At 45.7% G+C, this 27,015-nt stretch overlaps 1 protein-coding gene across 4 annotated transcripts in view; it reads left to right on the top strand.

Moving 5' to 3' along the window:
* LOC138527959 (transcription initiation factor TFIID subunit 4-like) overlaps positions 1–27,015 on the top strand; it is a 3,082,360-nt gene that overhangs the window by 2,052,560 nt on the left and 1,002,785 nt on the right. For all 4 annotated transcript variants that reach the window (XM_069639368.1, XM_069639358.1, XM_069639375.1 and 1 more), the window contains one exon: positions 826–882. In XM_069639368.1, the coding sequence (XP_069495469.1) occupies positions 826–882 (57 nt within the window). The remainder of the gene's footprint in view (positions 1–825; positions 883–27,015) is intronic.

Genomic DNA, 27,015 nt, shown 5'->3' with positions numbered 1-27,015 from the left:
ACACTGATGAGCCTTCATTGTCTTTTAAAAACATCATTGGTTCTGTCTTTTTTCTTTTTAACTGTTCACAAACATTTGATTCATGTTAGACTCATTACAATAATTTATAGATCATTAGACAAGTCCAACTATTGTGCTTTTGTAAGAAAAATTTCTGAAATTAAGCCAACAAATTAAGTATCTGAACAGCCTTAATTGACATTTCGAATTTAAAATAGTTAGTTGGCATACATGGAACTATTTAGAATCTGATACATGCTGGCGATTCTTCTACGTTTCAAATCGATCAGACGTGGTTTGACAACGGTATCTTGATAAATCATGCTTATATTTTCTCCTACGTCCATTGTGCCTTTACGATAGTTGGTATTCATCACTACACCCAGGCAGGGTTACTACTCGTATGTGGTAGGCAATAGGTCATGCAACAGTAGCTCAAGCCAGAAAGGCTGACTGGACAGAAGTTTTCCTTTTGCAATACAAGTTTGCAAATGTGTATTACAAACAACTTAATAGTGTTCTTTTGAAACGGGGGGATCTTCCTGTAGGGAACACGAGAATATTCTGAATAGCTGTAATTTCTCTACCTGAAATGTAGGTGCTACTCTTCGAGCTACATTATTTGTTCATTTATGACAGCTGAGTAATTAATATTGAATGTGGCGCAACCTTTTAGATTGAAGTTAATGTTTTATTTCAATAATCACATTCAATGCATTTTCTGTGCTATTTTCTTTTTTGTGCAGTCTCTTATGAATTTACACGAACAGACAAGAGTTCCTTAAACCATCTATTAATCATTTTTGTGTTTTTGTATCTGCCTAGAGTCGCTCAAAGCAAGAAGACCCAGAGCAGGCCAGATTGAAACAGAAAGCAAAGGAGGTAAGCAAGATGTGCTAATTGCATATCATTCTGACAAAAAAAGTTTCCGGATGTAATTGTGTGTAAACCCAAAGGAAATAATGTTTTCCTGCATTACTTTAAATTCAATTTCCATTTCTGTTAGACATTGTGTTGTGATATTAGTGAATCATGCCATTGATTGAGGCGATAAATGCTTAACTGCGACTGTACTGTGCTAGCTTGCAGCATACAGGAAATATTGCACTTTTTAAAAGAAGAGAGGCTGCAGTTTCTGATTATAATTGCTCAATCTTTATTTCAAATCTGTGATGCAATTCGACCAATTTTTCAGAAGATTACTATATTGCAATGTCATGCTCGAAAGATACCTGGTTTGTGTATTTTGTGAATAGAACGCAATGTCTTTGTGTATTTACAATTACTGGATTCTTTCTGTTATTAATGTGTGTTTATTTATGCTGATTAGTTCGTATTCACACTTTTGACAGGTACAAAGAGTCTGCATCTTGGAAGGTAGTTGATTGACTTCCTTTCTTTGCTTCTAATTTGTCTTTCTTTAGCTATCCACATTATTGACCCAAATTCCTCAGTCCTTAGCTTTAAGTGCATCTACTTGAATATGTGACATAAAAGGAGCACTGGCATAAATGAGCAGAGGCTCATATACTTCTATGGGTTGCACCGGGTGCTTTCGACTTGATTCACAAAGCCTAAAACTGGAGCAAGATGAAAGGTGAGGGCTGCCCTGAGGGATATGGGACTACAAGATAACCTTGATGATGCTGTGCAGTTGCTTAATACTGACAAAAGTTAGACCAGTTTGACCCCCATGGTGAACTAATAGAGAATGGCGGAGTTTCGTGCAGAGTTTCAGTCTGCTGCAGTGCTTGAGGAGAGAGGAGCTGCTGCTACACACAGAATTGCCTGTTTTTTTTGTCCTGATCCCCGTGGGACTGGAACTGTGTCTTTAAGGAAAGTAAGCCCCAACCTTCCCTTAAAAACTCCGTGCGAGCGGGGTGCTTCGTGCAGAGTTTCAGTCTGCTGCAGTCCGCGGCAGGACGTCAGGAGGAAGGTAAGACTCCATTAATTTATGGATACTGGTCCTCAAACCCGTCTAAAAGCAAAACAGGCTTTAACCGTGTGTGGTACTAGTGCTAAAATGAAAAATCAGAAAGTCATTGGAGTGCATGAAAGTCCTTTATGTGATGTTTCATCAGCACCAAACAAAACATGCGAGCGAGAGGCGGGGAGGGGGAGTGAGCAATCACACGGGGAGTCTGTGGTTCCCCCAGCCCACGTCACTCGCGCGCTCGAACTTGATCAGTTCCTTCTGCCTCCCCCTACCCTCCATACGCCTCTCCAACCACATACGTCCCTTGAAAGTATCAACGGTCCTGCAGCGCTCACTCATCTGGCTGCCCGTTGTCTCCCTGAACTTTCAACTACACAAACAGAAGAAAGGTCAATGGGCGTAAGACCTTGTCCTCGGACGACCGTGCCACAGGCAGCCTTTGAGGAAACCAACACCGTGCTCAAAGTAGTCATCTGCACAGAGTCAATTGCAACATCAAACCAGACGCTGCACGATGCGAAAAATAAAGAAAATAAGTTCAGCAAAAATGAAGGAAACGAGTATATAAAGAACGTCAGTGAAACGAGTTTCTCCCAGGCGCATGGTTCGTTGGTCTTGGACCGAAAGACGGACTCCTCTGGCAAAACGGATTCGAAATCGCTGTTTGCGCCCTATGTGAACAAAGATGAGAAAAACAAACTTGGGGAATGCGTAACAGTTAGCAACACAAAAATACCTGCAGCTCAACCATTACAATCAGGAGATGGAAGAAATGAAGCAGGCGAAGAGACCTGTTCTATTCCCCATTCGACGTGACGGATGCTGAACTGCTATGTATGGAAACATCACAAACTTTACCAAATCCCAAAATATTTAATTTCCATATTCACCAACATGAACCAAGTTGCAGCAATCGCGAAGAAATCGCACGCTTAACGAGCTCAACACAGCCGCTGCGACTCACGCTGCCTATTGAAGGCAGTTGCCATTCAAATATGGTACTGAAACAGCAGGTGAGCCTGAAAGAAAAAAATGGAAAGTGAAAGAAAAGTTGCATCACAACTAAGTGCGAATGAGAGTCCGAATTACAGTGGCATCGACTTAGCAGGTCGGGAGGCAAGACTTACTCGGAGATTACAAGCCGACTTCGAAAATATCAAAACAAAGCTTTCAGACAGCTACTCGAGTAAAAAGAAAGATGATAAAATTGGTTGCCGAAATCCGGTACCTATAGAGTCAGTAACCAACACAGATTCAGGTCTTGCAAACTTCCATTGTAAAGTGCATTGTCAGTCGAGCAAAGAATGCACAGTGGAAACCCAGTTGAGTGGCGAGAGGCCGGTGCATGGTCACCTACAGACATTTGAATTTGGTGATAGACATGCAAGCTCCCTTAGTGAATTACTCGGCCATGGGAAAATAAATGCAGAACAAAATGGATAGAAGAGTACCAAACTGCTCTACCCCAACTAACCAAGGTGTAAATGTAACTGCAGAGCCCTCGCAAAAGCTTCAACAGACACATCTTGTGTGTGACTGCATAGATTCAAAACTACCAGACAGGGAAAAATCATCAAGTGCATCAGATAAAGACAATGAAATAAAGTCAAATCTATCTGTGGCAGCAGCGATCCAGATTCACAACAATGTACTAGCAGCAACTTCCCTGGCACTAATTCCTTTCATAAAACTGTATGACAACTTAAATGAAGCCACACAAAACAATGTAGTTAGCTTGGGCAATCTGGTGGAAAAAGTTTTAAAAATGGAAACTTTAGTTCAAATACAACAACAACAAAAACATAACCAACACATTGAGATAGAAGATGGCTTCAGAAAGATATACGAGTTAATCGAAAAACAGACAAATGAAGGAAGAAAATAAATGGACGACCTTCTAGACTTTATGAAAAGGTCCTTTTCGAATCTAAGCTTGGCAAACTCAATCTTGGCCAACACAGATGATGGATTCAATGGAATCGCCATTTCTACCGGCTCAGAGCCAAAAGGAGAGGATATATTCACAGAAAGAGCTTTAACAGCCCCAATTCCTCACCCGGTAGACTCAAATGTAAGTATTCAAATCGCACTTAGCTGCCGGGAGGCAAGTGCTCCATCTTCTTCTGCAATGGCAATGGAAAAGCGTCCCAACGACGCACAAGAGAAAAGTAAAGGGACTTTGAAGATGCAAGTTTCGGAGCCTTCACCGGCTGTTCCGAGTTGTTCAACCGCCAAGGCTTCGTTTGGAATCTTCCATGGACTGGCAAAAAACATCCAATCAGGAAAAACCCCTGAATCAAAGCAGCCTATAGGACATGGCGCTTCTGCATCAGTTATTACAAAAAAAGAAAAGAAAAGAAAAAAAACTTGACAGTCAAGAACCAAACATCAAACTCAAGGAAATTTATCAGAAACTTAACAACTCCTTCGAAACCAAAGTTATTTGTTCGAGAAAACGCGGTGGGGAAAATGAGCAACAAACCTTTGATTCTAAATGGCTCTGAAGCAGTAAATGTGGATACATTGGAAAAGGAAAAGAAAAATGACACTGAAACATGTCCTAAAGCTCACTCTGTCCGAAAGTTACGAAAAATCGGCAAAAAACCCCCCAAAAAACGGATAAGAATCGACTCAGACACAAGCAGTGCTTCACTCTCTGATGGCATTGAGGAATTGTGCAACCTTTCCACATACTCCAATGATACTGGAGAGGATGAAACTCAAGATGAAACTTACATTTCTTCATCCGAGAGTTTGAGCATTTTGGAAGCTCCCTCCCCGGAGCATCTGGGCAGGCAGAAAGGCAGTATGAAGTACTCGAGATCTGTCACAAAACAAATGGGAGATAAGAAAATCTCTTTGCCACAGGCAGCAGCTACAAAAATGGCTGACAGGCAGTCAACTATAAAGCGCCTCACAAAAGAGAAACTGGAAACGGCACTAAAGCCAAAACACACGTCAGCACAAAATCTAACAAGAAAAGAAATTTCAAAATCTCTGCAAGGACAACGTACATGTGCCTCTAGTAAAATAAAAATAATCAACGTGCTTGACGACGAATCAGAGGTAAACTTGAACCGAGGCAATGTAATGCGATTATTTCACTCAGTGCCGACACTAAGGATACACAAGTCTGAAGATATACGAATTGTCAAATACATGTCTGAAGAACGAGTTGATTGTGTTCTTCTACACATCTACTCTCAAGCGGTCAGAAAGACAATATTGACTGCGAAAGAGGAATTGTTATGTCTTGGATTCGAGATTTCAGAACAACTGGAAATGTCAACACCGTTGGCTGTAGCTCGCGAAGAAAGAAATTAGTCAAAAGAAACTTTGACTCAACGGCGAGCACAAATAGGAACCCACCTGTGTACCAATTCATCATCTGCGACAAACGAAAGGCATCAAATGCAAGCTAAAAGAAGAGATTAACTAGCCATACCCGGACAGGACGCCGACGCAACCCTTATTTCCTGGAACACCAGGGGATTCAGTCATTTATACGACGACTTCCCAGTGGACCTAACAAACAACTTTGCAATCTGCTTGCAGGAAACTTGGATGCGGCAACCACCAGTAAAGGACGGCTATCATATATTGATCAACCCTGCCGATAAAAACATAACAGGACGTCCCTTTTCTGGTCTTTTAACGCTGATAAAAATAGGAACAAATTGGGAAGTGACTGAAACAATTAATCCAAACCGGCACGTACAAGCGACTCTACTTGAAAGAAAGAGCGGAGAAAAAGACAAAGTCCAAAAGTTATTGCTGCTGAATGTCTATTGGAATCCAAGAAAGATCTCTGGCAGCAAATTCATTACCTCCATAACAACGTTAATAGACAAGAACCAGACGTCCCATCAAAATCTATGGATCATCGTATGCGGAGATTTAAATCTAGCATGGTTCAATGGGAAAAAACAATCAATTGAAGTATCCTGACTAGAAGAACGCAAGGCCGGCTCTAGACGAACAAGATGGAACGATGCAATGAAGGCACGAGACTGCATAATGGTTAACGGAAACGTGAAAGGAGACATCCCGCCACAAGTCACCTGGCGAAACATGGGGTATGAAAAAACTTTAGACTACATCTGGACGTCTAATAATGTGACAAAGCTAATTCACAACCTGGCGATAATTCCGTCAAACAACAGTGATCACTCTCTTTTGATCATGTCCTGGCAACCAAGATGTAAGACATTGGCGGGCTCGGCATGTACACAGCTGGAAGTGAACTCTAGGCGTAACAGACTCAGGATAAAAGCAAATCAGATCCTGAAACTCACGTCTGCTTTTCAATTAAAAACCAATGATAGCCTGGATCCATCAAACTACACCGCATTACTGCCGTACACAAACCTGCCAAATAAAAGGCAATACTATCAAGAACATGATCATTTGCACACATTGAGTAACATCTTGAGAAACGAAAAACTGAAATTAAGAAAAGACCTACGAGAGCTGAGATCTGGAAGTAACATAAATGCAGCTACCATGATAAAAAATCGAAAACAAGTCTATTGTAAATAGTTAAAGGCGTTCAACTTTCAGCGTGATCAAGAACGCGGTGAGGCAATGCTAGCTCTAATTAAAACAAATAACTCCAGAGACATCTGGACATCTTGAACCAAGGCAATATAAAGCATGCAAGCACAATGGCAAACGGTGTATCTGAAGCCAATTGGCTTGGGCATTTCGAACAATTATTCACGTCACAACCAAGCAAGTTGGAAGTAGCAAATGAGCCATCTTTAATTGCCAGGGACACAACTGAGTCTAAAGAGGACACAGCAAGTGCAATATCAAAGTTAAAAAATTCGAGAGCAGCCGGCCTTGATGGCATCACAAATGTGATGTTAAAACAACACAAACAAGAATGGTCAGTTTTAATTTCGGAGCTGTTTAGGAAGATTGCAAAAACCAGGAAAATTCCATCATCCTGGTCCGAAGCAATTATTTTACCAATACACAAGAAGGGCGACAGAGAAGATCCTGTAAATTATCGCCCAATTGCTTTATTGGGCACTATTGGGAAGGTATTTGCAACGTTCTTACAACAAAAAATAACAGCCTGGGCTCAGAGGTCCGAAATTGATGACGAAAGACAAACCGGCTTCACGAAAGGAGTGGGCACGGAAAACAACCTCGCTATAGTAAACATTTTGAAGCTTGAAGCAATTCGGAACAGGGAAAACTTGTACTTCGCCTTTATTGACATGCAACAAGCGTTCGACACCATAAACCGAGAGAAGCTCTGGGAAAAATTAAAGAAATGGAAATGCGCTCTCTCTCTGTTAAATCCAATACAAGCCTTACATGAATCCACCACAATAAGAATAAGGCTAAATGAAAATGGTGATCTTTCAGAATCGATCGCAACAAATAAAGGAGTGAAACAAGGTTGCCCCTTGGCTGCAGTCCTATTAAAACTGTACATTGCTGATGTCTCGAAAGCCTTAGCTAGTACACATTCATTTGCCCCAAAAGTAAATGAACATCATATACGTTGCTTGATTTATGCCGACGACCTGGTGCTGGCGGATAGAACACCATTCGGCCTACAGCGACTCCTGAGCGCCTTGGAAGGGTATATGGAAGCCAATAACCTTAAGATCAATGTAAAAAAGACGAAAATCATCAAGTTTGGTCACACAGAGGGAGCAAGAAATAAGAACTTCAAGTGGTACATCAACAAGGTTCCGATCGACGAAGTTAACGTGATCCGTTATTTAGGAATCTCAATAAATACCTCAATCAGAGAACGGAGCTGGGTGAACTAGCTTGACAAGCGAACACGAACCCTTGCACTTAAAGGAGCAAGAATCCACACGTTGTATGGGAAATTCACGCTTGTTCCTTTCCGCTCATTCTACCTTCAAAAGGTTATCCCAGCAATTACATTCGGTGCAGAGGTAGGCTGGAATATTGACCTAAAAATCTGGACAAAACTTGAAGGAATTTTTTGGCGACGTGTGCTACAACTGCCAAAATACCTATTAATGACAATAATTTGTCATGAACTAGCAGTGGAGCCTCTTTACGGCATAGTAATGTCGAAATCCATGGCTTTGCTAAGAAAGAAATAACTCAATAATGTGGAACCTGCATATAAAATCTTCGTTCTCCATGGAAAAACAAATCAGGACAACCTCTTGAAAGAATGGTCTCAAAGAATAAAATTCTATATGCGGTCTGCAAATATCACAATGGAGATGCTATTGAAATGGCCCCAAATTGCTAAAAAAAAAACTGAGGCAGTGGCTATGGACACAAAACCTAGACAAATATTACGAGTTGGCAACTGCAATGGATTTGGGGCCGACAATGAACAAATTGGACAATCTACCTAAATATCTCTGTCAATTTCCATCTCGACTCCATAGAGATCGTTTTTTCCACCTACGAACTAACATCTATAAGTCGCGGAATATGTTGTTTGTGAGACACATGGAAAATACTACAGATGATTCCTGTAGGCTCTGCGGGCTCTGCCCGGAAACAGTAAAGCACTTATTAACTGAATGTCAACCACTTAAGGACTCCAGATCCTTATTTATGGGCCAGTTTGCACCAATAACTAGAAATCCAGATGACATATGGGTGCGAATCCTAAGTGGGAAATCAGTACATCGAATTTGTGCAGCTATAAACTTTTTGGACAGTGTTCTATCTACATCGGAGAATATAATTAGCGAATAGAGTGGAGGCTGCTTTGGTTTGATTTGCTTGCTTTTTCATGTCAGTTTTGGTGCTGTTGGAATGTTGTTGATGAAGATGATCTGAATAAGGATATGTGATTTTTTGGGAAATTGTAATAAAAGTTTGTAAGAAACTACAAATAAAATAAATAAAAATGTTTACAACTAGAAGGGTTTACAGTGTGGATGCATGATCACCCCAGAAATCTTTAACCTTTTTATTGACGAATGGTCACTGCTTTTCAAGCTGTTAATGCAGATGTACCTCAGGTACATAAGTTCTGGATGATTTTACTTCATGGGGGTAAAGCTGTTCTCATTGCTGTCACCAAGCTGTCCATTTTAAAGTTGGTGCCTAAATTTAATTATTTTCGTACGAGTATGAACTTTGTTAGCAACTGAAGATGAACCAAGATTCTGAAGCTGGGGAACATACAAATAACTAAAGAACAAATTCCAAGTGGGTGATGAACACTTCAATGAAGTGAAATCGTATTATTAGCTGGGCATTCATTCTGCCACAAATCGGATTTAGATGCAACAGGTTGAGTGGGCAAATGTACATTGGTGCATGTAACTTAGACTCTGAGACAATTTCATAAAAGATTCAGGCCACCACTCAATATCAGCTGCCCCGCTAGTCTCTCAATCAAATACGGTCTCTCGCCCTCTGGGTTAATCAGTCCCAATCCGACTGTACCTAGTTAAGTAGGAAAGTGGTTTGATCAATGCCCCACTCTGGACTCTCAATTCACAAGTCTAAATTTCCACATTGCTCTCAGAAAGGGGCACCTGATATTGACCAACTGATAATCCTCACAAGCTATTTGTAAAGGAGGTATTTACTAGTATGGATGGCGCTATGAGACTGCCTTGGTTTCGTCACATACTGCTCTGTTTTAACCAGCTTGGCCTGCACCACCCGTGGCTCGAGCCTGTAACTATAACTTCCAGAGACATGGCACTAGTTAAAGAGCTGTACTGGTATGTGATAGGTGTTGTTGCCCTTGATAATTTGTTAAATACTAGGCTGCCAATTGATTATCTCAGTATCAAAACTACATCTGGTTTTGAACTTTACCTAGATCAGGGATAAATGTTTCAAGTTGCAAGCTACTAGACATGCACGATAAGACTCACCTACGCAGTCCTGCACATACAGTACATCATTTATGACTTGACAAGAGTAAATTCTTACACACTAATAGCTAGTAGCAAGTGCAGATTCTGAGGCCTGACCTAGATTGTTTTTATCCTTCCCAATTTCATATTGTACTTGAGTTTTCGATTCCAGATTATCTCAGTTTTGTCTTTACAGGGAAAATAGTGGAAGCTGGAGTGCTTGTCATTGTCGTCTTTGTGTCCCCAGGTAATTGGAGACAGAGATCCTTTATATTTGTGGGTCCCTATTACAAATATATCAGGTCAGGCCGGCTGAAATCATTGCTCGTCATTTATGAAATCAGAGAGTTGAAAGCAGCCTATGAGTCCTGTAAGAATACTGAAATAATGAGTGTTACGTTTACTGATAGCCTGTACATCTGGAGGGCTTGATCCTACAGAAGGAAGGTTGCATCTGATTTGTATTGAAACCTTTTTACCCTTAGTTTGCACAATGTATTGGCAAAGTTACCATTTTAGCCCTTAAGGGATGATTTTCTGCCAGGGGTACACGTGTATTTGTAGTTTGCACATTGTCCTGATGTATATATCAGCTTAGATTGTTATGGTTTTTAATAGGGACAGACTGATGTTTTTCTTGTGGATTTTGCATCGATATTCGTCTTTACATAATACATTTATTTTTACAGCCGTTTTTAATGAGCTATATAAAATATGTTACTGTTCTGTATTTTGGTATGCTGTTTTGTCAACCAATAAAATGATTTTGGTTGTGGCGTCCATAAAAAGAATGTATCAAAGTTTATAAAGGTTTGTACAGACAGATCTCTTCTATTCTCCAAACAAGTTTGAAAACATTTGAGTTAGTTTTTGAATTAGTCCCTAAGCATAATGGCATAGTTCTGTTTTCACCTCTGATCTGTAGAAAACAAATAAAGATAGTCATAATACTTTCCTTGTGTTGAAATACACAGAACAGAGCAGCATAAAAGTCCACGGTTTCACCGGTAGGTTCATCAAACAAACCTTTATCGGATCTTCCAGGGATCCATTTTGATGTTAAAGCTGCCATTGGTTAAACGCCAAGCCAAATTGTTAAAAATAAATTCACGATTAAATGATTGCAAGCGCAGGTTCTGTACACTTGTATTATATGTTTATATAAAAGTAATACTCTGTCACCATAGAGCTTGAATCATCTCTTATCTTCATAAGGTTGCAAACTCATGTTTAAAATTCCTGCTTTTTTAAATAAACATTCTGTCAATTTGGACATTGAGGTAGGGCACTCCCAAAATAATTTAATACATCAACAGTTATGATATATGGGCCAATTCTAAGTTGGTCAAATCCGATATAGTAAATTTAAAGCATTTGTTGTAAGGTGAAGCCTAGGGTTTGGTCCAAAATAGAAGAGTTTTTTTGTTGCTTTAAACTCAGTTGATTGAGCCCAATTTCTGCACGAACAGGGATAGTCTGGATTAGCTGATGATACAACAATAATATTTTCAGAATTGATCAGAGATGGAATTTTTACATGACCCCTTATTCGACCCAATATAATGCAGCTGGTATTGGGCTTCTTATAAGGCAGAGATATTTTTTCTATCCATAATCATATGTCCGTCCGCTTTCCATACTATATGGGTGTCCCTCGCTAGGGACAAGAGACAGAACTTTTTGCACCAAAAAATATCTTCTTCCCCTCTAAATTTAGAGGCGCGCTCGGCGCGGCTCTGGGAGCATGAACTCCCTTGACTCCGCCCACCGGCGCCACTCCTCAGTCCTCTTTTCTGCGTCGATGCGAACGGACTGCTTTCACCAGCGCTCCTGGGTTTGGCTTCGGCCTTGTAATTCCACGCGCTCTTCCCTGGATATTGTCTTTTGTCTCTAATCAGGTACTCTGTCCTATGGTGCCACACTCCTCCCTGGCGCATGCCAACGTCATCGGCTTCAGCAGGTGTCCAGCCTGTCAGGGGCTCTTCCCTACATCAGACCCCCACGCTCTTTGCCTCTGCTGCCTTGGCTCCGAACACGGCTGGGAGGGTTGTACCGCATGTTAAGCGGTTACACTGTGCGCTCTGAAGAACAGGTTAGATCGGTGGAGGGAGCTCTTCGAGAAGTCACCCCAAGAGGACTTGAAGAACTTCATCAGACACAATTCAAGGTCCAAGGTAGGGCTGCTTTTTTCCATTGCACCCTGCATGGGCGACTCCTTTCCCAGGAAACGCCCAGCTCGAGGGACTGTTCAGGTTCTCACACCAGCACCAGTACCGAGGGTCATTCAGCTACTGGCCGCCAGGCCGAGGGGTCGCTAGATCCTTCTGTAGACAGTGCTGAGGGGCTATGCCCTATTACGGACAAATGTCTGAGGGGCGCCTGTACGCGGCACTCCCGGCGACAAAGCTGAGGGCACCACGCCTTCCAGGCCTCGTCCTGAGCTGCAGGGTAGGCCTCAAGCTCCATTGCCAAGAGTCCAGGAGGAAGCTAGGCCCAGTGAGGCATGCACCACGACTCGGCACGTGGCACGTAGCCCGACAAAATGGGCGCTCATTCGACACCACCCCCATTCGGGAGGAGCAGGTAGGAAATCGAGTGTCAAGGTGGGACTGATCTTTGCCAGGTATGTGACCTACAGCTTATCCTTCAGCATTGCAGGGCAGATATACCCCGCAATCAACAAGGTAGAGTATGCACAGGCCCCAGCACCCACCCGCTACTTCGTCAATACCACCTGCCACACCACCAGCCTGTGAAGACAGGTTTTTCTAGAAATTCCTCACGCTTATGAGGTCTCCTGAGATGGGCGCCATCCTTAGGGATGTGATCAGGGACATGCTGCCTCCAGTCCCTCCGCCAGCGCCTATGGTCATTCCTCCTATGGCTCCAGTGCCTCAGGCCCCTGCGCAGCCCCAGCTGCCCATGCCGGGTCCTTCAATTCTGCCTTCCCTGCCTCCTACAGTTCAGGCGCCTCCACACCAGTCTCCACAGCAGCCTCTGGCTCCGGTTTCAACACATCAGCCTTCAGCGTCCAGCACTCCTCCTCCAGGGCCAAACCACCCGGACACTATGATGGACTCCGACAAGGAGGAGGACCCTGACACACCATCTTCAGCCAAGGCCTTCCATGAACGACTTGCAGGTTTGGCCGAATACTTGGGGCTTGCACAACCCGAGGTGGAACAGCGTGAGGCAGGGGTCCTGGTCGAGGTCCTCACTTTACACCCCACGGCCAGAACAGGGATCCCGATGCAAAAGGCTGTAGTCGCCTGGGCCAAAAAGACATGGCTTAAACCCCATTCGGCGCAGCCAAGTACAGGCAATTGGGAGGGATCCACTCTTGCTGTCGGCACACCTTCGGCCACACTCATTGGTGATTGGTACGGCCTCACTGTATTGCAAGCCTCTGTCGTCCTCGGCTACCTCGCCTTCGTGCTTCTAGGCAAGGAAGAGAAGATATTGGAGGCTTATGGAAAGAAGGTTTATTGCAACACCTCACTGCACCTTCAACAGTCTAATGCAGATGCCATGCTCGCGTCTTAATCAGAGGCTTTGGTGGGAAATAACCGGCTTCCTTCCAGAACTTCCAGTGCACAGTCAGGCACATTTCAAGGCGGGGCTGGCAGAAGCTAAAATGGTGGCACAGGACATCATGGAGTCCACTGTTGTGCATATAGATACCTCAGGCTTTGCCATCTGCATCGCCACAGACATGAGAAGGGCGGCCTGGCTACTGGCGACCAAGTTCAACCCGGATGTCCAGGGGTGCATATTGGACCTTCCATTCGAGCGTGGCAACCATTTTCATTCCACCACCGAAGAGGAGCTGGATAAGAAGAAAAAAAGTTCCCAAACTGCCAAGTCCTTATCTATCCTTGCGAAGTCCACGCCCAAGACGTACAGCCAGATGCATCAGCATTCCGACAAGGGGTGAGCCTTCGGCAGGTTCCAGGGGTTCCAGGTACAAAGGTCAAGGCAGCCAGACGGTTCTCCGAGTCAGCACCGCCACAAACAACACAATGCGGGGAATAAGGGATTCTTTCAGTCCCCCTCCTCAGCCCCAGCCTCACAGGGGAAAGAAGGCATGACATTCCCCTCTGGGTCCACGTGTCTCCTGTGGGGGGTGGGTTGGGGCTTGCCCTTCACGCACATCATTGGCGTACGAGGTTCGCGGAGCCCTGGATCCTATCCGTAGTGTCCATGGGTTAACGACTACCGGTTCCTCCCTCTCCTCCCCTACACTCCCACACATTGAGACAACAACTCTGTTGGCCGAAATTCGATCGCTTGTAGAGAGCCAGGCAATGGAAGAAGTCCCATCCTCCCAGCAGGGCATAGGCTTCTACTCCAGGATTTTAGCCATACACAAGAAAAAAATCAGGCTGGCCTGAGAGTTGTGTTGGACCTTTCCACTCTGAACCTTTCCATCCCTCTTCAAAAGTTCAAGATGGTTACGCCAGCACTTATTGCGGAGACACTGTGCAGGGGAGACTGGATGTGCTCCGTGGATCTGAAGGACGCGTACCTACACGTCCCGATTTGGTAACCTCATCGGTCCTTCCTGATGTTAAGGATCACGGGCTTCCATTTCCAATACAAGGTTCTACCCTTTCACCTCAATTCAGCCAGCAGGGTCTTTACCAGGCTTAAGAATGCAGTGGCAGCCCTCCTCAGGGCTTAAGGCCACCATGTCTACCCGTACATAGACGACTGGCTCGTCAGGGCGAGCTCCCGGGAGGCGGTCAATCACAAGGCTCAAAATGAGAAGATTACAGCTGCACTTTGCAACCTCATGGAGTCAGGAGCGGGGTTCCCAGGCGGAAGTCATCAGCATTCCTCCCTTTTTCCACCAGGACCTTGTCTGGTGGAGCACGTACTGCAAATTGAGGATAGGCAGACCCTTTTGTCAACCAGCACCACAGGTTACCATCACCACAGACTCTTCCTTGGAGGGCTGGGGAGCTACCCTGGACAACCACAGCGTCCACGGAGTTTGCTTTCTTCGGGAACAGGAGGCCCTTATCAATTGGTTAGAGCTGAAGGCCATCTGGCTGGCTCTCAAAGACTTCCTGCCGCTCATCAGTGGCAAGACGATCCTCATTGAAACGGACAACTCCACCAGCATGTATTACATCAACAAGCAGGGTGGCACCAGGTCTCCTCCTCTATGCACCCTGGCAGTCAGCATTTCGGAATGGGAACTGGTGAACAACATACACCTGACGACGATCCACCTCCCAGGAGAGTCAAACCTAGAGGCGGTCAGGCTCAGCAGGTTGGTGTCATGGTCATGAAGTCAGGGGCACAGGCATGCAGGGGTCGCATGCACAGGAGACCTGGGTGGGCACTGTCCTGGCACCTTTGGCACCAGGCTCATGAAGAAAAGTTAACAAGAACATCCATTTAACACCAAAAGACTTTTATTATGGACATAGCACTTCAGATGCATTAACCTTGAACATTCCATCCATTAAGCAGGGTGCATTAACCTTGAACATTCCATCCATTAAGCAGCCCCAAGTGTATTCTTGGGTGTGGCTGCTAATGGATTTCTCTAGGAGTGGCAGGGTGTGGCTGGTAAGCTGGCCCTAATGGGCATGCCCATGATATAAGCTATATAAGCTGCTCAAGACAGACGCTTTGCGTTATTCTGCACTTACAAGCAGTGTAACGCTCACCGTCACCTGAGGTCTGACTTACCTTTGAAGATCCTGTTTCCTGGATATCTGGCTTCCTGCCAGCATACTTACCAACTGAGGGAAGCTGTTCTTACCTGTACATCTCTTCGGCAAACCAAGTATTCATCTTTACATTTTCCGAAAAGCCGAAATCTTCATCTTAGCACCGCAGCATGACACGCTCCATCGTCGACAGCAGCACCTGCAAAGGAAAACAGAAGACAAGGTTAGACATCGGAAAAACAGTCAGTTTAGGGTTGCGCTACGCCATACTTCGCGCTTTCCCTTAAAACTTCACTTATCTGCTGTCGAGCATTGCGGTTGCATCCATCTTCCATCTGGCCACGTCTCGCGTCTCACAGCTGCATTGAGGCCACATTTCCATCTAAGGGAAGAAAACAGAAGAGAGACATCATTGTGGGTATAAACAGGAGCAACATATACAGACATTAAAGAGAACGAACAGCATCACAAGAGCTCAAGAAAGACTTACCAATCATTAGGAGAAGCATAGTCGCAGCTGGACTGGACTAATCCTTATCAGGGATCAGTGAAGGAACTAGATGCCATTCGACGCGCCCCTGCCAGAAGTAGCAGGACGGAGAGCTTATCTTCCATAATTCACAGGTGAGCTTTATGGGCCGGCGTATGCTCACAGAAACCGTACTTTGGGGTGAAGGGTTCGAGAGGTACAACAGTCACAGATTGGCACACTCACACACTCTTATCTCCACGCAGGAGCAGTATCACCATGTACCACCGCTCACAGCTTTTCTACTGGGGGAGAGGCCCGAAGGGGGTGATTGAAGTTCAGGGAGGGCTGCAACCGTGCCCCAACGCCTCCGCAGAGACCAGGTGAGCGTAACAGTTGGTGGTGGAAAATTACAAATGGCAATGGAACTATCAGGTCCTTCAGGTGATCTTCAGCAGATGGGGCAGCCCCAGGTGGATCTGTTCACCACCTGGCACAACAGGAAGTGCCCTCAGTTCGCGTCCTGGCGGGGACAGGGCCTGGGCTCCCTGGGTGACACCTTATAGTTACAGTGGAACAGCATGAACACATATGCATTTTCTTCCACTCCCCTAGTGCACAGGGTGCACTGAAAGGTAAGGGAGTGACGACACCTCAGCATCATTCTGATAGCTCTGTGGTGGCTTGCAAGACCATGGTTCTCGGAACTGCTCAGCCTCTTGGACCAGCCGCCGATTCACCTTCCAGTGGGCCCAGATCCTCTTCTATCACAGCAGGGAGGCAGGGTCATCCACCCCGCCATGCAGAAGTTAGCTCTCGCAGCGTGGTTCCGGAGCAGGTCACGCTAAAGCATCTGCACCTGTCGCAGGCTAACCTAGACATCATACGGGCGCTAGAAGTAATGCTATTAGGAGCCAGTACAAGAGCAAATGGATTAGGTTTTGCCACTGGGTGGAATCAAGGGAAGTTGATAGGTTACCAGACATTTGGTCGAAAAAAATTGGTCAACCAGACAAATGGTCAAACCAATTTGGTCGAAAACCAAATGGTCGAATTTTTTTTTTTATAATTTTCACCCCTTTTTTAAATTTTTTTGGGGGGGGTCCCCCTCCAACCCCCTTTTTTTCTCTAAAAACCCCTTTTTTAAAAAACGAAAACCCGAAAAATAAATATATAAATAAAAAAAATTCGACCATTTGGTTTTCGACCAAATTGCGTCGACCAAATGTCATTCGACCAGTTTTCAGTCGACCAAATGACTGGACACCAAGTTGATCCTCTTACTTGCACGTTGGACGATGTGCTATCCTTCTCTGAACACCTCACACACTCGGGGCGCAGATAGACCCATGCCGCACCTATCTGGCGGCTGGCGGAGCGAACCGGAACTCGGTGGTTAAAAGACATCTGGCGGGCCTCACAGGGTCGACCTGTCTATCAAGAAGCCACAACCCATTTGGCACCTCAACGTAGTGTTGGGCGCCTTGGCGCACAAACCTTTTGAGCCAATGGTGTCCGCTTGCATCAGGCTAGTCACCATTAAGACAGCCCTATTGTTAGGTCTCACGTCTGCACGCAGGGTCAGCGAAATCCAGGCACTATTGGCTTCAGAACCTTTCACTACCTTTCATAGAGACAAGGTGGTCCTTAGAATACATCTCGCATTCTTGCCTAAGGTAGTCTCTTCGTTTCACCTAAATGAGGAGCTAGTGTTACCTACTTTCTTCGCGGACCATAAGAACGATGCTCAGAGGGTCTTGCACTGTCTAGATGTCAGGCACACTCTGAAATTCTATCTGGACAGGACTAAGAGCTTCCTTCCGGGGTCAAGGTTAGGATATCAGGCTTCCACGGCCTCTATTGCAAGATGGATGGTTTCGGCCATCAAGAGGCTTATGTGGGGCAGCACAAACCACTTCCGGTGAACATGCATGCCCATGCCAGGTTATCAGCAGGGCGGCCACGCGGGCCACTCCTTCGGCCTTCTGCAAGCACTACTGTTTGGATGCCGGCTCTAGGTCAGACGCTGCATTTGGGCAGGCAGTATTAAGGAACTTGGTTTCTTAAGGAGGGTCACCTCTCCACCCTGGGGCTACATTCAGTTGTAATTGCCCATACAGTATGGAGGAAAGGGGACAGGACGTAGGAGTAATTATAAGTTACTCACCGTAGTGACTAACATACTCCTAGTCCATAGTCCCCTTTCCTCCATACGTCACACCATCCTCCCCCCAATACATCTGGTGTCATTAGGCAGTGGTAATATTGTCAACGCGTCAAGGGGGACTGAGGATTGGTGCCGGTGGGCATAATCAGGGGAGCGCATGCTCCCAAGGCTGCATCCAGCGCGTCTCTAAATTTAAAGGGGAAGATGATTTCTTTTGGGTGAAAAAGGTTCCATCTCCCTTCCCTAGCAAGAGACGCCAATACAGTATGGAGGAAAGGGGACTATGGACTAGCAGACTGATAAGCAAATGGATATTTCCCATCTGTGAAAGGTACAGTGAGCAAAAAGCGTGTGCTGCAAACTCTTATCTCAGAACAGGTTATCATGCCATGTTCTTTCTGGAGAGGAGCGCCTGCTACCTTTTTTAACATATTTTCAAGGAACTTGGGGTTGGTCACCCTAAGTTACCTGGGGGCAACCAGACGTGGACTCCATGCTCACTGTGCTCAGAGAGGCACAGCGTCACCTCACTGATGAGGCCCAACAAGGCTGAAACATGTGTAGGGGGTTGCTGGTGGTACTCTTGTTCAGAGAGGAATTGCCATAGCATTTCGGTGCTGGACTGCCCATGTGGGCGGGACAAAGACTGATATGCAAATGGATAATTCCCATCTGTGAAAGGTACAGTGAACAAAAAGCGTGTGCTGCAATCTCTCATCTCAGAACAGGTCATCACGGCATGTTCTTGCTAGAGAGGAGCGCCTGCTACCTTTTTTAACATATTTTCAAGGAACTACTGGTTGGTCACCCTAAGTTACCTGGGGGCAACCAGACGTGGACTCCCTGCTCACTGTGCTCAGAGAGGCACAGCTTCACCTCACTGATGAGGCCCAACAAGGCTGAAACACGTATATGGGGTTGCTGGTGGTACTCTTGTTCAGAGAGGAATTGACATAGCATTTCGGTGCTGGACTGCCCATGTGGGCCCGACAAAGACTGGTATATAAATGGATATTTCCCATCTGTGAAAAGTACAGTGAGCCAAAAGTGTGTGCTGCAAACTCTCATCTCAGAACAGGTTATCATACCATGTTCTTTCTGGAGTGGAGCGCCTGCTACCTTTTTTAACATAGTTTACAGAAGGACTGCGCTGGATTTCCCTTGTAAGATCTTGGTCCAGGGCTAGTTAGGATAAAGGTTGCCAACGCTTTCAATGGTCAATCCCACTGTTTTCAGGGCTTTGAAAGCAGCGTAAAAAGATGATTTATAGGGGACTGCATATTTTATAATCAAAACATAAAGTCTTGGGCATGGTTCCGTTGCTGATATCTTTTCTACACTCAGCCCGGGCTGGAGATAGGAAATGAAATGTATTTTTTATTTTGTGCACTGGTTTATTACAAACACTTTGACACATTTCTCATAGAAAAACACACAATACTAGAGTCATGATCATATGAATAATATCTACTCTATTATGTTAGACCAGGATTTACGATAGTATATACAATAGGTGCAGCTGTACATTTTGTACAATGCTTTATTTTTTTTGTTAAGCACCAACTGCACTGGTTTTGGTGGCATATCCTGTTTGCATCATCCGTTAACTGCTCGATTTCCATGTGCCAAAAGAAAAGTTGTGACCTGGTTGCTAATTACCAAAAGTCTAGCTTGAGGGCACACACCATTTGTGGTATGCCCATGTGGTTTCTTCCCAAATAGAGGCCCCTAAATTCATCAGCGAGCCTCCAAAAGATACATTCAAATCTGTTGCTATGGTTAATGTTTCTCCAGCATTGGATACACATGCTGTGATAATTACCTGTCGTCAGGCTGGGAATCCTCGGTTACTTTCTGATTCCCTTTGCCTTAGGCAAGAAGAACCAAAAATGTGTAGCCTAACACCCTTGTTATGGGTGCTTTTGGTCCCCACCAATGGGACCTTGAGTAGTCCTAAACTAGACCCTCCTCTTCCCCATCCCCTCAGATTCTAACCACGTGTTCAGCTGAGCGAGTCCTCTGGTTTTCCAGAGTCAGAGTTTAGATTAAAATCTTCAAACATACAGCATTTCCAAAAAAGAAGCATTCTTCTTCATTTCTACAACACCAGGTCTACTGCTGCAAGGTTTGGAAGATTTCGGGAAATAGAGGGCAAAAGGAGACTCCTCTTTAAGCCCTGTGCCACTTGTGGCCTAAAAAATGTATATGAGGGAGATGAGCACTCTGCATATACTGCCTGTACCCACACCACACCGTTGATAACTGTTGAGGTCTTAGTTCCAAGACTCTCAAAGATAGAAACAGAAGGATAGTCTGTGGCTCAATGAGGGGAACTACCCAGAGTACACCTCCAACGTCGAATCGACCAAGAGCATGGCCGCTCCTGTGGGGAAATGACTGCAGTCGAGGGAAAGAGCCAGGTCGGAAGAACGGTCAGTGAAGAAGACCAAAGCACAAGATCGCTCACGGCTACGAGCCGTCAATGGCAGGCAAAAAAAGAGGCCGGAGAGGACGTCGCACGGAAAAGAGCAGTCATCGACAGGGTTTAAGTCAGGAACTGAATGCGGCAGTCTACGGAAAAAAGAAAGCACAACCATGAATCAAGGTCAGTGGGAGAGGGCAAGGCCTCATCAAAGTCACTGAGTCAGAAGGGGGGGGCCACTAGGCACACCCGAAACCCCCAGGGCTAGTCACACCCACCATGACCGTAGATGTAAGCACCTCGCTGTCGGCCACTGTGAAAACACTTATCCACATGTCGATGAAAGTCGTTTAGGCATGGGAGGCTCAGAAGCACCCAACCGCGACCACGGAGAAGGAGCAGCAAAAGTCATGTAAGGTCAGCCCATCGACGGCAGCATCCATGAACCATCGGGTGGCTAGCCCTTCGATGCTACATAAGACTACCTCGTCAACGACACTTCACAAGTCCAGCTCGTCTACCACAATCCACAAAACGAGCTCGTCTGCGACACATCATAAATCTGATTCGGCGACGAAGAAACCCAGGCAAAAAGACTGCACAAACACAGTTCTGTCACCCCGGCCTACAACCTCGGCAGCGATGAAGGAGACACCCCTGGACCCCAAGGAAAGAAGGCTTGGCACTGACACATTCGACTACAACCCCGCTGACGACGATCCTGTCAACGGAAAGGCAAAAACATCTTCAGGAGGTGCAGCTCCCTCAGCTAGACAAGCACATACAACCACAACACTTTGGACAGATCTCTCCTATCCAGGACTCCGATGTAATGCCAGAGGAGGGTTTATAGTCATAATGTCGAAAAAAAAATGTCGACAAAAAAATGTCGAAAATAATAATGTCGACATCCTATACTTATAATGTAAAAAGTCATTTTTTCGAAAAAAAATGTCGACTTTTTTTTTTAGACATTATGACTATAAACCCTTAAAACTATCAACACCTCACCCAACACCCTCCTGCAACCCCCCCACACCCCTCACCACCACCCTCCCACCCCTCATATGCAACACATTCTATTTATATATTTATTTATTTATTTATTTATTCATTCAATAAATAAATAACCAAAAAAAGGATCATTTACTATGGAGGGGGTCCCCCCAACCCCCCCTCACCCAACACCCCCCTGCCACCCCCCCACACACCCCCAACCACCCTTTCACCCCTCATACTCAACACATACCAATTATATATTTATTTATTTAGTCAATAATTAAATAAATAAAAATAGTATCATTTACTATGGGGGGGTCCCCCCCAACCCCCCCTCACCCAACACCCCCCTGCCACCCCCCCCCCACACCCCCCCAACCACCCTTTCACCCCTCATACTCAACACATACCAATTATATATTTATTTATTTATTTAGTTAATAATTAAATAAATAAAAATAGTATCATTTACTATGGGGGGGTCCCCCCCCAACCCCCCCTCACCCAACACCCCCTTGCCACCCCCCCCACGCCCCCCCAACCACCCCTCATACTCAACACATCTTATATATATATATATATATATTTATTTATACAATAAAGTCAAAATTTCGAAAAAATATCAAAAAATTTCGACATCATTGTTTGTCGACATTATTTTTTTCGACATTTATTTTTCGAAATTTTGACTGTCGACATTATGACTGCACACCCCAGAGGAGATATTACAGTATGAGGTTGACACTGACTTCGAAACATAGCATCAACAGGCTGAAGAGTCAGACTCGGAACAGTCAGGGTAATACAAGAGCAGACCCCAACTAGGCCACCAATGCCATGGAGTCATATTCAGCAAAGGGACCTAATAGCCAGACAGGGCCACCCTCCAACAAATCCAACAAAGGGAAGTGAGAGCACTATTAACCAATCCACAGCCCCTACTATCGATGCAGATACTCTCCTTTCTGCAGAAGGTCATGACTCAATCTCCTCCCAGACCCAGAACTACGTCGTGGTGAAGATTAGCAAGGGCCTATGGAGGACACTCACAAAACGGGTTGTTTTCTCTGTCTCCGCCAGCATCCCCGGCTCTTCGACTGATATGGAGGGCCAGGAGTACATCACCAACGCTGACCTCCCCCTCACGCAAAAGGAGCTGTACTGCCCCACTACCAGTACATTTGGTGCCAGAAGAAGGGGAACTAATGGATACGGATGAACCCCGGGATACATCTGCTTCATCCCACTCAACGAAGTGGGAAGATGATTGGGAGACAGATTCCCTGCAAGAATTTCCCTAGGATGAGTCATCGGCAAAACCGTCCCCTAACGACATCACATGGTTCCATTCTACAGCATGAAGGAGTGCGAAGAGTCCAACCTCCTCGCCTCCGAAGATGAGAAGGAATGCTTTTTATATGACCATGTGCAGAAGAAGAGGAGAAAGCCAGTGGTCTCAATTCCCATCCTCAACCACGTCTTGCAAGAGGGATGGAAAACAGTTAAAAAAACATTCTCAATTGAAGAGGTGAAAGGTTGTCTCGATAAAAAGTACAACCCACTGGAAAATACACCAAAATGTCTTACTTCTCAGCCATCTCCTTTGTCAGGGGTCTTGGCGGCGGCAAGCCGGAAATCAAAATCCGAGAAGCAAACGTGCAATACCAGGACGATTTTGGGAAAAAGGTTTTAGCAATTGGAACCACAACAGTAAAAGCAGCCAATTCCCTGGCCATCATAGCCAGTTATGATAGGGAGATGTGGCATAAACTCGCTCCAATCCTGCAGCATCTCCCAGAGAAGAAGTGTAAGACGGCGATGGCAATCCTAAAGGAAGGGGAAGAGTACTCCAACCTGGGACTCAACATGGCTTTGGACCTGGCGGAAACAGGTTTTAAGCAAGTGGACAGCAGGCTGGTCCTGAGCAGACAGGCATGGCAGATTTTCAAAGTAGTAGACATGTCCTTTGAGGGGGATGATCTGTTCGGACAAAGCTCTAAAAACAATTAAAACAGACACTGACAGTCCGGTCGTTAACATCCATGCAGAACCATCTGCCCTTTCGTCAGTTCAGAGGGGCAGCCGGCAGAACATCTACGTCCTCATCCAACAAGGGACGTCAATACTCTAGTGGCTCAACACATTATTCCCAGGGTTACAAGAGAGCTTACCAAGGGTACCAAAAATCAAAAAACTGTAGACAAAATCAGCGCTGCAAATAGCCCTCCAGATTCCAGAGCAGAATGCAGGAAAAGTCTCAACAGTGACAATCCATCCAAAACGCCCTAGAAGGCAGGATCTCCAGGTTTGCCCGAAACTCAAGAGAAGTAACGAAAGACAAATGGGTGCTTGATGTGGTATTATACGGCACCTACTAGAGTTCAAACAAACACCCCTCCCATACCTCCAAACCATCAACCGCAGGCGCACAAGACCGCTCTCCTACAAAAAGTGCAGCTCATGCTGCAAATAAGGGCCATAGAAAATGTCCCCAGGGACCAAAGGGGAAAGTGGATATACTCCCAGTATTTCGTCTTCCGCAAACCAGACGGAAAATGGAGGCCCATTCTAGACCTAAGGAGGCTAAATGAATTTATAAAGCAACAGAAGTTCACTATGATAACGTTACAACAGATCATAGAAGCAATGCAGCACCACGACTACCTCACGCCCCAGGATCTCCAGAACGTTTATTTTCATGTTCCCATCCATCCAGAATAACAGTTTGTGGTTGGAAAGTCGCACTACCGATTCAAGGTCCTTTGATTCGGCCTGAAGTCGGCTCCATGCACCTTCACGAAGTGCCTCGCACCAGTGGCAGCTGGCCTACACAAACAGGGACACCACATCTAACCCTATTTAGACGACTGGCTGGTACGTGCGCCATATAGGAAGGGAGCACAGTCTTCTATAGCAGCAACAGTGAGTCTATTACAAATTTTGGGCTTCACCATCAATTACAAGAGATCCTTCTTATGGCCATCCAGTGTGTTTGTATTCCTTGGAGTGGAATTCTCCACCAAGGAACCCAGGGTGCGTCCCTCCTGTGACAGAGCAAACGCCTTTGTGGCACTGCTAAAGAGGTTTGCGCTAAATATAGTAAGGGCAGTGCGACAATGCTTGCAACTGCTCGGGACCATGGCGTCTTTCATACCACTAGTTTTGCACTGCAGACTTCATATGAGACCGCTACAAGAGTTCCTGGCAGCGAACTGGTCCCAGGTCACTGGATCATGGGGGGATCAAAGTGCGTATCCCGCTTACACTATGCTCACAGCTTCATTGGTGGGCAAGCATGACCAATGTCTGCAGGGGGGAAAGCATTTCAGGATCCAACACCCATCAAAAAGCTAATAACGGACGCCTCCCTCCAGGGATGGGGCGCTCACGTGAATCGGCTACACGTCAGGGGACTATGGAGGCCCCAGTAAAAATCCTGGCATATAAATGTGCTCGAACTGCAGCAGTTCGGTGGTGGCCCAAGTCGTTCCTCCCTATACTAAAGAACCGGACGGTCAAGGTCCTTACAGACAACACCACCACAATGTATTAGCTTTGAATGCATGGGAGAACATGCTCCAAGACATTGTCCAAGGAAGCTAAAACGACCTGGCGCTGGCCCATTACCGACAGGATCAGCATTCAGGCATTCCACCTTCCTCGGATACAGAATAAGATAGAGGACAGCCTCATCAGGCAAGTGTCCCAAAAACATGAATGTGAGCTCGACTCCTCAATGCTGCAGTCGCTATTCCAACGCTGGGGTGAGCCAGCAGTTGACCTGTTTGCCACGATCTGCAACAAAAGGTCTGGCAAGTACGCCAGCAGGACGCCCCAAAAAGGCTCAATGGGAAACACGTTCGCTTTTCCATGGGACGACCTCTTCGCATACGCATTCCTGCTGTTCCCGATCCTGCGCAGTAAAATACAGGTGATCAAGCTGCACGCCTGCAAGGTAATCCTCATTGTGCCAGACTGGCCTCGGCAGACCTGGAACTCCGATGTAGTCCAGCTTTCCAGGGACAATCGACCAGACATCATGACATAAGGCAAGGAGAAAATGATGCACCACAACCTCCAATCACTACGCCTGACGGCGTGGCACCTGACTTCGGTGAGTCAGAAACCTAAACGGATCACCGGAGTGTAGACAGATCCTAGCGGCGTCGAGAGCCCCTGCCACCAATAAGTCATACTGCATGAAGTGGAAGCGGTTTTGCAGGTGGTGCACCAGGAAAGGCTGAACCCATTCCAGGTGACGCCAGAGGAAGTGCTGCCATACCTGCTGGACCTTGCCAAACAGGGCCTTGCCCACAATTCTATTAAAGTGTATTTGTCGGTCATCTCTAGGTACATGAGAGGAGAGAGAGGGGTTTCCCCCTATGGACTCAGGGTCATAAAACACTTCATCAAAGTCCTATTCCGATGTTTTCCACTAGTAAAAACAGATATCGCCAGAATGGAGCCCCAACACTGTACTCTCAGTGGTCATGACGAAAGCGTTTTAACCGATGGCCTCTACACCACTAAGATACCTGTTGTGGAAAGTGGCCTTCCTGCTGGCTATTACTTCGGTTAGGAGGGTGTCGGAGCTGCAAGCCCTCGCAATTAACCAAGCCTACTTGCGTTTCCAGAAGGACAGGTTACTTCTCATGATGAACCTGGGATTAGTTTCCAAAGTCCCCATGTACTTTCACCAGAATTCCATGATGACCTTGCCAGCTTTCTTTAGCAAGCCTATGTCACTTGCAGAGGTGGCATTGCACTCGCTCGACCTCAAGCGAGCGTTAAAATACATCGAGAGGACACAGTCCTTCAGGAAGTCAATGCAACTCTTCGTAGTGTATGGCCGATACATAACAACAATGCTCTATCCAAGCAAAGCATAGCGAGGTGGATCTCGTTGGTCATTGTTTTCTGCCACATGTCTGCAGAGAAGCCCCTCTGCATGCACACTCAATGAGTGCTACTAGGGCATCGGTAGCATGGTGTTGGGGTTCCTGATCAGACATCGGCCAAGTGACTACCTGGTCGGTGCTGCATACTTTCATGAGGCAATACTGGCTGGAGAAGGAGCATGCTAAAGACTTGCCTACAGGGAGAGCAGTCCTACAGCGCCTAGTCCAATAAGGCATGATCTGAGGGATTGGCTGTAAAGTGTTCTGGGGGGTCGGTTTACCAGTATGCACTTCCAGTATCTGTATACTGCTACATTGTCTATTCACAGAATGTGAATATATGAAAGATCCAATGCTGGGGAAGGAGAAAGTTTCTTACCTGTAAATCCTTTTCTCCAGCGTCCCCTCCTTCCACCCCTTCAGATAAACCCACTTACACCCTATGGACATCTTTTACCACAGGGTCAGAGACTGAGGGAAAGAGGAGGGTCTAGTCTAGGACAGCTCGAGGTCCCATTGGTGTGGGCCAAAAGCACCGATAACAAGGTTATTAGGCTACAAAATGTAGTTTCTTCTTGCCTAGGGCAAGAGGAATCAGAAAGTAACTGAGAATT

The sequence above is a fragment of the Ambystoma mexicanum genome, chromosome 1q (assembly GCF_040938575.1).
Source record: "Ambystoma mexicanum isolate Mex_15411 chromosome 1q, UKY_AmexF1_1, whole genome shotgun sequence".
Classification (NCBI taxonomy): Eukaryota; Metazoa; Chordata; class Amphibia; order Caudata; family Ambystomatidae; genus Ambystoma; species Ambystoma mexicanum.
This window is presented reverse-complemented; position numbering and strand designations above follow the sequence as displayed.